The sequence below is a fragment of the Papilio machaon genome, chromosome 24 (genome assembly GCF_912999745.1).
Source record: "Papilio machaon chromosome 24, ilPapMach1.1, whole genome shotgun sequence".
NCBI lineage: Eukaryota > Metazoa > Arthropoda > Insecta > Lepidoptera > Papilionidae > Papilio > Papilio machaon.
Genome location: NC_060009.1, coordinates 4,450,939 through 4,466,183, shown reverse-complemented (window position 1 = coordinate 4,466,183; position 15,245 = coordinate 4,450,939). Strand labels below are relative to the sequence as shown.

Genomic DNA, 15,245 nt, shown 5'->3' with positions numbered 1-15,245 from the left:
TTAGAACCTTTCCGACAGTCTGACAAGGAAGATCTTTCATTATACATTACCTTCACTTTTTTCTATGCAAGGTCGGCATAGTATGTAATTCTCACACATCTAGCTATTTCTAGCAAATTTTGTCTATACTTATATTATAAAGACGAAAGATTTGTTTTTGTTTGCAAGGAATAGGCTAATAGGCTAGGTTACGAAGGTACACATCCCCGGGTGATATAGGTTATAATGATTACTAGACATTTTCTTTTATTTGGAAAATTAATTATACTACAAAGTGGCAAATGAATCGACCTCCTTAATTCGCCAAAATAGCGAAGCGACGACTGCCTAAAGACATTCGCAATTGCAGAATCAACGGAGGTAGAGACGCACAGAAAGAAAATATTTCCCCTTGCAGTACTCCATTAGAATCCACTTCCTCACATCATTTCTTTAAAAAAATTATAGGCAGGGAGAGGACTAAAATTATTCCTCCGGCACAAACTTTTTAATAAAAAAAGGTAATAAAAATCATTATTTTATAATTATTTTAATAATGATAAGAATTATAATAAAATGTACAATATAACTTCTCTGGACTTAAATGCTACAAATTAGTATAGAATGTCGTTTTTTATATAATATACATGAATTAATCCTAAATATCAATTCACAAAAACATCCCCAACCTTACACCAAATGTAACATAATGTTACTTTATAACAATTACCGTGCGTTTCCACTGCTTAAAATTTGTAGTAAAAACATACTACTTTCTCACTCTTTCATTAAGAAAATAATAAAGATAACAATATGTTTTTGTATAGTTATTTTAGACAGTGAAAACGCACTGACACACATTAACTATATAAAAAACAAATTACCGTTACAATAAATTACATAATTAAAAATACAAGGTACATACATATTTTACATTTCATACACACAATGGCTGAAAAATAATCATTTATTACAACTATTATTCATATTAATTTTATGTTAATTTCATTAAAAAAAAATTCAAAACAAAAAAAAAAGATTAATAAGCCTTCTGTTAATTTTTTTTAATTGTTACTCAACGAAATGTTCACTTGATATTAAGTGGTCAAAATATTATATGCACTAGTTTAATAACTGAATAGGCTAATTTTTATGGAATAGGCATTAAATTTTTCATTAAAATTAGCTTATTCATATATTTTCCCTAATTATAAAGCAACAATAATTTTCGGCTGAAGTAAATTTTGCAAGCAAAAAATATTGACTTGTTTCCAGTAAACTTTCCCGAATAAATATGTCTATTATTAAAAATTTAAACCAAAATACAATCAAACTTATTAATGAAATTAAATATTTCATTCGACAAATCAAAAACTTTATGCGATACAAATTTTAAAACTTAAAATTAAAATCAGACATTTTTACGTACTCTGTATATATCCCTATAGTAAATGGGATAATCATAGATCGACAAACATATCTGACCAAGTGGCCCGGTACGTGAAACTAAATTGGTATAGCCGAGTACCCCTTTAATGTCAAAAAAGTTGGAACGAAGTTCCTTATCGCGCGTTGTGAAAGGGGGCTAGAAAATTCTTACGAAAAGTTGTCACGACACTTTTTGCTATAGAAGAATGAGCGCTACTTCACCATGGCAACGACGTGACAATACCTATATAACGAAAATTCATAGAAATAAAATGTACTTCTTGTGAAGACTTAAGTTTTTTATTCATAGAATAAACATTGGTTCCTTCACTAATTAATCGAAAGCAACTTCGCTCCATCCGGGTGTCCCAACACACCTCTCAAGTTTTTTTTTTTTTTTATAGCAAAGGGTGGAAAACAAGGAAACAGCCACATAAATTCGCCGAAATAGCGAAGCGATCACTGCCCATAGAGATCTGCAAATGCAGATGAGTTGCCTGCCTTTAATTGAAGAAGGGGACCCTCAGAAAGTGGATATTTTAACTTTCAATGCATCCCATTCACTGCAAAATCTATCCCTTCCTTTCAAGAAAAGGGTAGAAAGGAGAAATGTAGTAAAAGTAGGTCTACGGCACTCACATTCATCTCTCTTAACTCCTGTCTTCTGTGTGGCTGTGATATTTCACAGGTTGTGCGGGCCCATTCATGTAAAAGATGCTTTACCTATGCCATATATCATGTCGGACTGTCTTGTCAACTCTTTTTTTGTATGTTATTTTCTATACTTAAATGGGTTTTAAATATTTATTAAGTGTCAAAATTCTGCCTCTCACTGGACCAGATTAGTTTGTCGTACTATAAACGTTTAAATGCAATCTTATGTTAAAATTCTCTTGGCCAAGAGCTCTTATTTCGTTAAATTTGAGCCAAACTTGACACATTCAAGAGAAATTATACTTTGATATCATGGTTTTTAATAATTCTCATACAGCGATATACAATTCATACTGTAATTTGTCATACACAAAATCAAATAACAATCTTATATCCTGTCTATTTCTCATATTGTAGTCATTATTTATAATGTCCAGTTTACATTATTCAAGTCCAGTGATTAAAACCACTATGGATTACAACTGGAACAATGTAAGCCCACATTGCATTCCAGTGTGAGTTTACTTTTTCTACTCGCTGGCAGGTGTTGCTAGATTGGATTGCTGGACTTGAATGCAAAATGGGCATAAAGGTACTAATTATAAAACATAATTTATTTAGAAAATAATTAAAAGTACAGACGAACCTGGATAAGCGAGAAACCTGTACAATTGAGTATTGTCCGAACCCAACGGACGAGGTACATATGGAAGAAATTCGTGTTAGAGAGAAACCTTTATATTTGAGAGATATACCATAGTCCCTTGGACTCTCTCTTATCCAAGTTCGAGTGTATTTTTAAATGCCAAAACGACTACAACCATTCCCAATTAATTCCTATCTTATTTATTTCCACTCGAAATCGAATGAATATATTTTTATAAATTATTATACATCACATTTATAAAATTATCAATTAATTCCATTGACAATGGAAGATAATTTGGCTCAGGAGTTCTTTCATATTACTGGTATTTAAACCATAAAACTACTATACTGTGTTTTACATTGAAAAAAGTTTTCCAATTACTTAAATGTACCGAATAATTTATTTAATAATTCAAATTTCCTATATTTTCCTATAATATTTTATGTCCTAAAGTGTCCTCAAATTTACATTCAAAAAGAAATTTTAATCATCAAAACATTCCGGACGAAAAGAAAATAGTTTTATTACTAAATAATCATTTGTAAACAACTTTCATTCAGGTATAGGAATGTATAGCTTGAATAACTGTAGGTTTCCACTACCAAAACATGTACAAAAACATATTCATCACTGTCCTTCTCATTGAAAAATTAGAGACAACAATATGAGCCGTTTATTTTGAAAGTGACCTAACTCCGTTTTTCAATTTTTTGCCGGTTACCATTGTTACATGTACAACTTCATGTTATTTATCAGTGAAGCACTTCAGATTGCTTATATTCAGAGAAAGTACGAAAAATTTTTTACACATAAGTTTTCCGAATTAATTGAATAACTGAGCCGTGTAGTTTGAAAGTGGCCCAACTCCACTTATAGTTACATCAAGTTATTGTTTCATGTATCTTAAAACATATTAAAAAATTAAGAAGTGAAAAACACATCATAGCTTACAGTGACATGTGCACCGGGCAAAATAGAAACATTAAAGTAGCTTTAATGTGGTTGAAAATTGTCCAAGCTTTGGATAATAATGTAGAAATTATAGATCATAATTTTTTAATATCAGGACATTCGTTTTTACCAATTGATAGAGATTTTGCCGTGGTAGAAATGGCATTAAAAAATAATTTAATGTACGTTCCCCAAGATTATTACAAGATTATTAAAAAGTGTCGGAAGGGTAATAATTTTATTCTTAATGAAATGAGACAGGAATATTTTGTATTGACAAAATTATTAGAAGACGCAATTTTTAAGAGTAAAAAATTCTGATGGAGAATCAGTAAACTGGTTAAGAATATGTTAGATGCGTTTTGCCAGAATTGAACCATATAATTTTTTTTATAAGACATCCATGAATTAAAATGAAAATTTTAAAGTTCTGAATTTATTACCACGTCAGGGTAGTCTAGTAAATTGTTTTGTAATAAATTTATGTTTGTAATTTTCTATGTTCTGTAATTAAAAAATGTTTTGAATCGCATAAATTATGTTTCCGAAGTGTTTTCAACATATGCAAAACAAATTCCGTATTCTTTTTTTCCATTTGAAACATCTTAAATTATGTTGAATGGACTTGTGCACCTTAAAATTTTATAATGAATCTGGCTGTTAATTTTGAAAGTGGCCCAACTCCATTCTTGATAAGAAAACGCACGTTATTTACTTAATAATTGCCACTATTTTAACAGGAACTTTAAATTTAACATCCTTAGATACGCTTAAGCAGTATGACTCCTTAGTATCTTATACGTATATTTTTAAATTCATTGAAACGCAAAACTTTCAATATCTCGATTTGAAGATAAATGGAGTTAGGCCACTTTCAAAATAAGCGGCTCATATATTTGACAAGTGTTTTAAAAGTGGAAACTCAAGGTAAAAACAGTGAAACATTTTAAGTTAATTCCTTAGTACACAGTAAACGGACATCTCACAACAAGCTGTTAAGACGCAACATAAGAGATGTACAGTCAGAGTCATTAGCGGTATTCTACTTTAAGTGACAATAAAATAACAGCATATGAAAATATACAGGGATTAAAAACTGCTGTTTTAATTTGATAAAAATATTTTTAAGCAATTTGTTCCTGAAGAAAAATATGGAGTTTAGTTTAGCAAGGAGTGAGGCACTGCACGTGAAATAGCGCGAACAAAGGTACTGTACATACACAAAAACTTTTTTAAGTCAGCTAGGTTAAAAGTTAGGATGAAAATAACTTCAAAAGACAAGATAACTTAATGTGTATTTAAACTTAACACACTTGGAATAACTTGTGGCGTGTTTTGCATGTTGTGCCCAATATTCTAAATTTACACCATTGATAGTTTAAAATAGTTATTGGTTTAAAACCAGTACCTTGATTGTTACATAAAGAACTCCCGGTTTTCGTGTGGTGGTCAAGTGTGCCTCATTTGTGTGTTATTTGAATTACCGGTGGGGCTTTGGCAATTAGGTAAATCTATTATTGTTATTTCTATAACTCGGAGGCCCCTAAGTATTGGATCGGTTATGTGTATTCCTCGAGGATTGTACACTCTTTCATTCTGCGTCGCTATGAACTTCGATATTTTTCGAAGATGCTGAAACATTGAAAATACAATATTTATTTTTTAAATCCATATTACTGTCTAAATAAAATAATTAAATACACAAACAACTGCATTGGCAATCAATCATTTTCGCATAGCATTTAGAATCAACAAAATATTTAAATTTCGACCAGTCAAGACAAGCAGTAAATAATAGTTCAGTACAATTTTTATCTCATTTTAACACTCCTCAGACTACTGAAACTATACTGTAAACTGGGCATTAGATCACTCTCGGAGATAGCAACAAAGTGATTGCTGAGGTTCTTTGGATAGCTGGAGAGTTGGGTTAAGTGATCCACATCCTACCCTCACACAAAATACAGGCTAGTTGTGGAGTTGTAGTGACCATAGCCACTATTACTAAGACTGTGCTAGAAAAATTACTGAGACTTTAGTTTAGTTAGGCAACTTTTTGATTAATTTATCACAATACTGTCAAAGCATTATAAAATTATGGGTCCTATGTATGTAGACCAAAGTAACAAATTGATTTTTACTTTTTTATGTTAAAAGCTACCTCTTAGTTTAGTTAACATGTACTAAAATACATGTTTACAGGTGTAAATATTATTTTTTGCTGAAGTAAAAGAGCCTATTTGGCCAATTTTCCTACATGGTTGAAACTTTGAGAGCCTCTCATTGCCCCTTATTCATAGGAGCCATTGTATTATTAAGTATGTTTATTACCTTTTCATAATGTGTCTCCGTGCATATGTAAATAAAGTAAGCTGTGAGACAGGCTAGACAGCCTTCACAGTAAGTACTGCAATCTGCCGTCTCAGCCATTTCAAAGTGTTCGTTCAATCTCTCCATTGTGTATTCAAATGTTTGTCTGTCTATCTGCAAAAATATAAAATAGAGATTTTTTTAATTATCATGATATAATCCTCTTCAAAGAATTACGGACTTAAATAATATTTTTAGGTAATAGATTTAAGTTGAAATGTCTTGTGTGTCAACTAAATGTTGAGTAGGCCCTAAAATGTAGAATTCATACTGTAGGTTGAATATTTAAGTTGAGAAACTGTAATTAAAAATGGTTCTTATAATATAACCACCCTTTTACCTAGCTCAGAAATATCCTATTCTTAATTCACCTTAAGGTATTCTAACCATAAACATTAGCCATATGTAAGTATCTTGTTTAAGAAATCAAGTATGGTGTCTATCTTTTTGGAATATTTGATTAAAAATCTGGCAATGGAACCTTTATCTTTAGTGCCAAAGATCTATTACATGTTTATACATGTTTGTATAAAATGATCAACATTTTATTTATTTCACAATATACAAATATTAAATTAGTTAAGAAAACAAATTATATTACTGTGAGATCGTGATTATTTTCATTTCGAAATTAGTCTAGTGGTAACTTTCACTTACTCTGTCTTCTAGCTCAGGAGGAAACCTTGTTTGAAACTTAACAGCAGTCCCTTCAGAATAATCTCTTTGAATGAATATTTTTATTCCTTGTTGTGTAGGCGTTTGCTGACTGCCAGGCGTATTGGGTCCTGATGGTATCCTGTTATTCGCCATTGTCATTTCAGAAACACACCTAAATCACGTGTCACCGAATAAACATAAGACGATTTACGCCTCAAAAGTATTGATGTCAGAGAATAATAAGACGAAATGTTCGAAGAATCACTTAAAACAACACAATAAAAACTATTTTCTCACAAAATCTAACACAACGCTGACATCAGTTTGCTTGTGAAAATGACAAATTTGACAAGGGCGATTGTCTGTGGTCTCTGGTCACAATCGCATAGACAATAAATAAATAATATGAACGCTCCGGAAAGATCCAGAAGAGATTTAAGTAAACAATTTTTTTGAAGTAGAAATAAATTGCTTATTTGTTCCAAAAACTTTTCAAGAGACTGTAGTGCTGTGTAACCTAGTACATAATTTTAGTGCAACTGACTATCCGATCATAGCTAGGGCAGATTACAGCTTACGTATTGTACGTAGACTTTTCAAATAATAATCATTAACTAAATTATTGATCAAAATCATTAGATGGCGCTGTTTTCCAAATTTGGCGTATTCGGTTAGACTCCATACCATTTTTTGGTATGTGTCTTTTACGGTTATTTCAATCAAAATTAAGAATAGCTAATCTTAGATGGCTAATTTGGCGACTCATATCTCTAAAATCAAAGGCAAATCAATGTCCTACATACTTAGGGACTAGACGGAAGACCAAAGATTCGGAATTATCCATTGATTAGTTTGACGGGTCGGGCGTCGATTTATTCAGGACGATTTCGCTGCATTTCGCCCTCGGAATATTAAAACTAGTGATCGCTTGACGGCTTGAAATAAATCAATTAAAGGTGCCATGTTTAGGGCGACGTTTTCTTTGCACTTCAAACGATTATTATAGGTCAATTAATATCAACCGGATACTTTGTAAGCTTGTTTAATGTATCGATTTATTTGAATTGCTGCTCTATTTGAAATGGCGCTAATTAACCTTATCGTGTATTATGTCGATGCTTTGTCTTCCCTTAATGGTCACAAGAGAGATTATCTTTCTGATCTCGTACTATTAAAGATAAATTATATTATTTGTTGTAAAACTTATAGAGTAGATAACACTTTGAAATAATATTAAGATGGTTCGAATTTCGTTTATGCCTGAAGCTATTAACTAACGTTGACGTATTTGACTTTATTCAAATGTTCAAAAACCCAAAATATACTACCAAAGTGATTCAACTGGCCACTAAGAAAATTGTTATTAAAAAAGTGAAAAACAAAATACGCTCGGAAAACATTTGCAATGTTATAAGAGGCACATTAAGGAGTAGTGATGAAAAATTGTAAAAAATCAATGCAATCTTCATAAATCAATGATTTAAATTTCACGACCATAGAGTACTTATTACATTTAAAGCAATCCATTACAATCGACTTTATTACAATTCAATATAGTTCCGAAGTTGGGCGTAGGTTGGATGGATGTTGGGAATCATATCACGGACGCTAGCATCCGTTTTGAAGCGACATCTTTCACTTGAATGTGTGACTTGAATTGGGTATCTATATGAAATGTTGACTTTATTACGTAAGGAATGCGAACGCAATGCCACGCGTTAAAAAGTGTCACTTTCTTTTATATAATTGTCAGGACAGACACAAATTAGTTGTTGGAGCTTACAATATATGTTGCATGATCGTTTCGATTGATGACTACGAACTAACAGTAGACAGGAGTAAAGTACAAGCAGTAGATATGTAGTTGATCTCAAAGTACTGTAAACTGTGAGATATAATTTCTGGTTTTTACAAAATAACAATATTTTTGGTGTAAATGTCAAATAGAGCAGGGATGGCAAACCAATGGCACGTTTGCGTTTAATGGAACGCGACACAATATTTCGGGCACAGATCACAAAATTCATTATGCACTACACTAACATAAGTAATCTTCGCAATAAATAATTACAAAAAACAAAATTTATGAATTTTAAACGGTGGCATGTCTATGAGTTCATTAAATATTATTTTACGAAAATGGTACTTTGGTATGTAGAGATTCGCCATCTCTGAATTAAAGACCAACTCCTGTAACTGATGTTCGTTTGTTTATAAAATGTTACTTTTTTAAAACAGCGTGAGTATTATTTAAGCTTTTTGTCACGTATTTAAACAAATGAATTTCATTTGAGATAGAATAAAAACTACCAATCGTGTGATTGATTTAGTTACTAGGACACTGGAAGTATTGAGTATATTATCTCAAATAAATGTTATACAATAAAATAACGTTAATTACACACCGTTATACAAACACATTGCTTATGTTTTTTAGATGTATTTGGAAAGTGGAAACTCAAGAGATTACAGAAAACAAATAAAGTTGCTATTCGTATCATGCAATTATAATAAATTTGTGTTAACGCCGTTTTAAAATCTTACTAATATTGCAAATTCGTTACTTTACATAGATGGTTGGTTTTTGTTTTGAAGGTATCTCCGGAACGGCTCAACAGATCTTGATGTAATTTGGCACAGATGTAGAACATAGTCTGGAAGAACACATAGGTTACCTATTAAGTTTTTTTTTAATTCCGCGCGGGCGGAGACGCGGGTGTACAGCTCGTACTTTATAAAAGTAAATAAATAGTCATAACTATAAATGGACGCCTGTAACTCCGTCCATGCGGATATAAAAAAGCAATACGAATAAGATGATTTGAGACTATGTTCTATACCTGGGCCAAATTACATTAAGTCATGTCGATTCGTTGCAGATTTATCGAGTAAGTATTATACTTAAACGTATCCCGGAGGAACCGTATACATTTCCGGGATCATTGGTATTGGCCCATATGTTCGTTCAGACTATGTTTTACTTGTATACCAAATTTCATCAAGATCCTATGTGTCGTTCTAGAGATACCTAGTAACAAACATCCTTCCAAACATTCGCAGTACATAATGTTAATAAGAAGTAACATAAGTCCATATAAAAGACATCAACGATATCAATTAATGAAAAAAATTGGTTAAAAATTAATTTTCAAACAAATAGTTTAATTTATTTTGCAACTTAAAAGTAAGCAATAATCTTCTTACCGCCATCAATAGAAATAGCATATTAACCGACTGATAGGAAATGTTTGGAACTGGATATCAAATGAACAAGGAACTGAAAACTTTTTGCACTTTCAATCAACTTTTATTTATGTCGTAATAAAAGATCTTATCTTGCTTTGATTTATAATCGACAGAAATTTTGACAATGAGACGTATTAACCCAACAAAAATGTAATTACAATATTTACAACTAAAACACATTAATTTGATTATTGAGTTACCAGGCCATCGAATTAAAATATACTACATCCGCACGTATTAAAAAAATTAGTAGCCTATGTGTTCTTCCACACTATGTTCTACATCCATGGCAAATTTCATCAAGATCCGTTGAGTCGTTCTGGAGATACCTTCTAACAAATATCCATCTACCCATACATCCAGACTTTCGCATTTGTAATCTTAGAAAGATACATAAAAAAATCACAATGTACGTTGACTTGAGATGAATTTTACAAGAATCAATACAAGAAATTAACATTAATTTTTATCTTTGGAAGCACTGTTATCTCGAAACTTATCATTAGCTTTACTTATAGGAACTCTATCTCCCTGAAGGGTAAAGCAACTAACTGACAGTTCCAATACAATGTCACTTCTCACCAACACAATTAAAATGTACCACAAGCGCACCCCGCAAGTATCGCCGAAGATAGCACCATCGCGCATTCCGGTATCACGTCACGTATTAATGCTTGTATATAAACCGAGCCCTGAACATCCATGGCATACATTGTGACCGCTTCTCGGACGGCAGTCGGACGCATCTGCCGTCGTTTAATTAAAACAAATCGCGAAATATAAAGTGCGAAATGAAATTATTTGTGATTTTATCCCTTGCGGCGCTTGTCAGTGCTCAATATCCCGCATCCAAACTCGTTAAGAACATTTACAAAGAATGTTTGAGTCAATATTCCGTGGAGTGTGTGAAACCAAGAACCCTGGAGTGGATTTCTCGAGTGGGAAACGATGATGAAATCAAGATCACCGATAATCTGTCCATCGTCAAGATGGGAACGCTAGAAGACGATGAAGAAGTAGACCCTAGGATGGCCAAGGACCCTGCTTACGCTATGTTCGATAAAGTAGACCGCTTTCTCCAAACTCATTCTATCAGAGTGAAAGTGCCCGATGAGATTGTGAGCTCTTCTGCATCGGAGTACGTGCCCAGGTCGCTGCTAACAGACCTGCCTTCTGAGCTGAGCATGCCATTGGACGGTGAAGAAGAGGTGGAAACCTTCGAAGGCAGGAAGAAGAAGATCAAGCTTCCCAAACCTTTGAGGATCAAGAGCAGTGCGTAATTGACTTAAACATTACAACGAAAGTAAACAAAAATTTTGTTATTAATTGATTATTTGATTCCAGAACACGGTTTCATCAAGAAGGTGGTCCTGCCCTTCCTTCTCGGTTTGAAGTTCAAGACTGCTGTCCTCGTGCCCCTCGCTCTCGCTATGATCGCCCTTAAGACCTGGAAGGCTCTTACTCTTGGTCTCATCTCTCTTGTTCTTTCTGGTAAGTTCTGCTAAACAAAGAAAACGTATAATCAATCTGAATTACTTAAACTAATGTATATCTTCTACGTGCTTAAAAAGTAACATTAAGTCAAAGTTAGATTGCAATGATAGATAAGAAATATATAACTTTTGTATCTCTTCCAGGTGCTATGGTCATCTTCAAATTCACCAAGCCTAAGGTTGTGAACTACGAAGTGATCCACTATCCCCAGCACCATGTCGAGCATCACGTAGACCACCACGCCCCAGGCTGGGACTCCCATGGCCCTTACCAAGCGAGATCCTACGAAGAAGCCCACGAAATCGCCTACTCAGGGCAAATCTAAACCAAAAACATATACTAAGCTTTAAAATAACACGGACCTCTGATTAATTTATTTATTTAATTTATTTATTATACTGTAAATAAAGTCTATGATTTAAGGTTTCAAATTCTACTAATCGTTTGTTATTTTTACCCTATCTTAGTACTACGACGTTATTGTTGTCTGATTTGTTTTCATCTGTCCTATTAAAACCTCCTTTTGGATGTTTAAATATTCGTTTAGCTTGTTTCTCTTGTTCTGATGATATATTATTTAATACTACATCAGAAATAAATTTTTCGTCAACATTACTGTCCAGTATCTTGATTTCTTCTTTAGCGATTTTATCATCTTCATTGTAGTGTTCGATTTTTAAAATGTCATCTAGTAATAAACCTTGCATAAAATTTTCTGGAGTATTATCAACGAAAGGATTAAATTCTGTCGTATGTTCTTGCGAATTTCTTATAATCGATTCGATGTATCCCAATTTGGCGCTCGTTTTCTTTTCTTTATACCTTCTACTTTCATTTAAATCAATATTCAACGCAGGACGTTTTGTATCCGGCCTAAACGACAGTAACTGTTTAGAAAACTTTTCATATACTTTGGAACGTTTTAAAGGATTCATTTTGTATATATTTAGCAGTGTTTTCAATTCAGTATCTGCATATCCTGTTTTTATTCCTCGATGAGAGACGACACGTGGAAGAGTTGTTACCTGTAAAAATGTTTACATTATTAGCACATGGTTAAAAATTCACCAGGCGCTTATATTTAAATTTTACTCACGTGGGGAAATTTAGTTGTTGACTTTAAAAATTCAATTTTAAAGTTAAACATGTATTTATATAGTAAATTTGTTATATAAGATGGAATCCTTTGTCATACAGTAGGCAGATAAAGAAATTATGACGATGATGATAATAAAAAACAAATGAAAAGCAAATTATGATTAACTAGTTGTAGCCGGAGACTCCGCTATCGCGTAATTGAAAAAACTTTATTCGTAGCCTATGTGTTCTTCCATACTATGCTCTATATCAATGCCAAATTTCATTAAGATCGGTGGAGCTGTTCTGGAGATACCTTCAAACAAACATCCATCCATCCATTCAAACATTCGCATTTATAATATTAGTAAGATTAAATTATGTCTATTCTAGAATACTTACTGTCATTAAAGTTTACTACACATTTTTAGTCTACTCTATGTTTAATTTGCAATAGAGATAATGAGGTTAGACTGAAATCGGAAAATAAGTTCTTGAATTTTCTTTCTTGTTTGTTATTTTCGAAACCTAAAGTTAATTTTAAATTATAAACATGTGTAACCGTACATTATACTAATCAGTTCGATAGAATTTCACCTCATTACGCATTTGATCACGTATCAATGTGAAATGAGGGTGCAAAGTTCCGCCTCAACGTCGGCTGGGAAATGAAGTCACCTCTATTGTCTGCCAATACCAAAATAGAAATGAAACTAGGTAGTACAGAAATGTTGTTGATAGTGACGTCAGAGAAATGAAGTACTTTTTATGAGTATGATTATAAATACATAGTTATTCTAACCTAGATGTAAATAGATGAATGTAAATGGCTACAATAGTATGGATGGACTGTGTGAAAGAGGATATGGATAAGAAGGGAGCGAATTCAGATAACAGCTGATAGAGATGTATGGAAGAGTAGTACTTACAAGACGATTTGTAAGGGCCGCCATATACGGACAGTTCCAAGCAATCGGTGTAGTGTTGGCCGTATTTATTAGAGCCGACAAGTGGCCGTCAAGTCAACTTGAAGCTGCTGCTTCCGACTGCTTGGAGATGTCCGTGTAAGGCGAAACTTTATGGGCCCAACCACAAAATAGGTCAATTTGTAACCTAAAATTATTACAGTCAATAACAACTTCAAGTTCCCTTAAGTTCGATTCATACTTTTTAATTTAATACATTCAATTATTTTTAAATATTAATTCTTAGAAAATGTAATCAAATACTTACCAGAAAAATGGTAACTACGATAAGGAGAACTCTCATTTAGTGCATTGTGCTACGAATGCTGTGTATCGAGTTAATATTGTTTACATTTAATAAAGTCAACAAAATGTTGACTGAATTACAACGGTAATATTTTGAAATACATTACCGAGAATTTAATCAGCATTGCAGTTTTAGTTCACACGTGTAGTGGCCATCTTGGCCAGCGACGCCAGATGAGGAAGGAAAGTCTAAGAATGGAAGCCACGGAAGGGGACCAGGAGCGTGGGGCGTCCTCTGTCCAGGTGGACCGACGACATAGTTCGCAACGGCGGAAAGTCGTTAGATGCGGGAGGCGGAGGACCGCGTACCGTGGAAGGCATTGGGAAAGGCCTATGCCCAGCAGTGGGCAGATAAAGGCTGTTGATGATGATGAAATATAGTCGAACCTGGATAAGCGAGAATCCGAGGGACCGCGATATTTTTCTCACTGATAGAGGTTTTCTCTCCGACCCGAGTGTCTCGCTAATGGAGGTCGTCCGTCTGGACCGGACAACGCACGCTTATATAGGTTTCTCGCTTATCCTGGTTCGAATGTACTTTATGAATAGCAGTAATTACCTAACACCAAGGAATAAAAATTGTTGATTAGGTGATTTATTTGATAGCAAAAAATGAAAAAAAAAAAAACTAGATGAAATAAGTTTTATTAAATAAATTATAATAAATTATTAATCACTAATTTGAATAAATAAATTTCTTTGCGATAAACAATTTGGATTATTCCGAACGATGACTAACTGTGAGTTGTCACTGTCAAAATACGTTAACAAAAAAAAAAAATTGTTATCCTTATCTTTACATATAAGAATGAAAGAGACGATACTGTATTCTTGTTAGATGTATCGGCAGTGAAAACTCATAGTAACGTTCTAAATTATATTTTTTGAGCAAAATAATTCTTTGTAACGGAAACTAAAGTCCTAGTGACTAAATTGTTTTATAATAACAAAAATTAATATTAACTAATTAAAGTATAAAAATAAAAAAAACAACCTAAAATAGGAATATTTAGGTTGTGCTTAAAGTATTTTTTTAGTAAAATCGACACAAACCTTTAATAAAGACAAAAACATAATTATTTTTTTAATAAATATTTAAATTAGAAAAATATTTAAATTATCTCTAACAAATGCAAGAATTCTTAAACTTAACAGTTAATTGTATTATTTTAACATCTTCTTTAAAATCTTAATTATTTCTTTTTTGTTTCAAAGCTTTCCAAACGTCATCTATCTTTTGTCAAAAGTTAAGTTATTAACAAAACAAATGATAAGTAAAAACACCAAGAGATGGCGTTAGGATAGCTTTTAGGTAGAATCAGTTTTCATGATATTGTAGAAAAATGTCTTCAAGTATTTTTTATTAAAGTAAAAAAGATACGACTTAAAACTTTCGTGGTTCTTACTAATATAATGTTCGTAAGAATTTTTCTTTATCGTGTTAAGATTCCTGTTTCTTACGAATAGTA

The 15,245-nt window shown here is 32.6% G+C and overlaps 3 protein-coding genes across 3 annotated transcripts; 1 reads left to right on the top strand and 2 right to left on the bottom strand.

Annotated features, from left to right (window-relative positions):
• Window positions 1-4,787: 4,787 nt before the first annotated feature.
• On the bottom strand, window positions 4,788-7,015 carry LOC106708328 (golgin subfamily A member 7). The gene is made up of 3 exons (XM_045684033.1): window positions 6,689-7,015; window positions 5,993-6,145; window positions 4,788-5,293 (listed from the first exon to the last, which is right to left on the bottom strand). The coding sequence occupies exons 1-3, from the start codon at window positions 6,845-6,847 to the stop codon at window positions 5,111-5,113; spliced, it is 495 nt and encodes a 164-aa protein (XP_045539989.1). The 5' UTR covers window positions 6,848-7,015; the 3' UTR covers window positions 4,788-5,110.
• Window positions 7,016-10,623: 3,608 nt separating this feature from the next.
• Window positions 10,624-11,814, top strand: LOC106708298. Its single transcript, XM_014499783.2, has 3 exons — window positions 10,624-11,206; window positions 11,279-11,425; window positions 11,572-11,814. Exons 1-3 carry the CDS (start codon window positions 10,726-10,728, stop codon window positions 11,751-11,753), a joined length of 810 nt encoding a protein of 269 aa, XP_014355269.2. The 5' UTR covers window positions 10,624-10,725; the 3' UTR covers window positions 11,754-11,814.
• A 72-nt stretch (window positions 11,815-11,886) lies between these two features.
• LOC123722362 lies at window positions 11,887-13,805 on the bottom strand. Its single transcript, XM_045683905.1, has 2 exons — window positions 13,739-13,805; window positions 11,887-12,453 (listed from the first exon to the last, which is right to left on the bottom strand). The coding sequence occupies exons 1-2, from the start codon at window positions 13,772-13,774 to the stop codon at window positions 11,887-11,889; spliced, it is 603 nt and encodes a 200-aa protein (XP_045539861.1). The 5' UTR covers window positions 13,775-13,805.
• Between the last annotated feature and the right edge of the window lie 1,440 nt (window positions 13,806-15,245).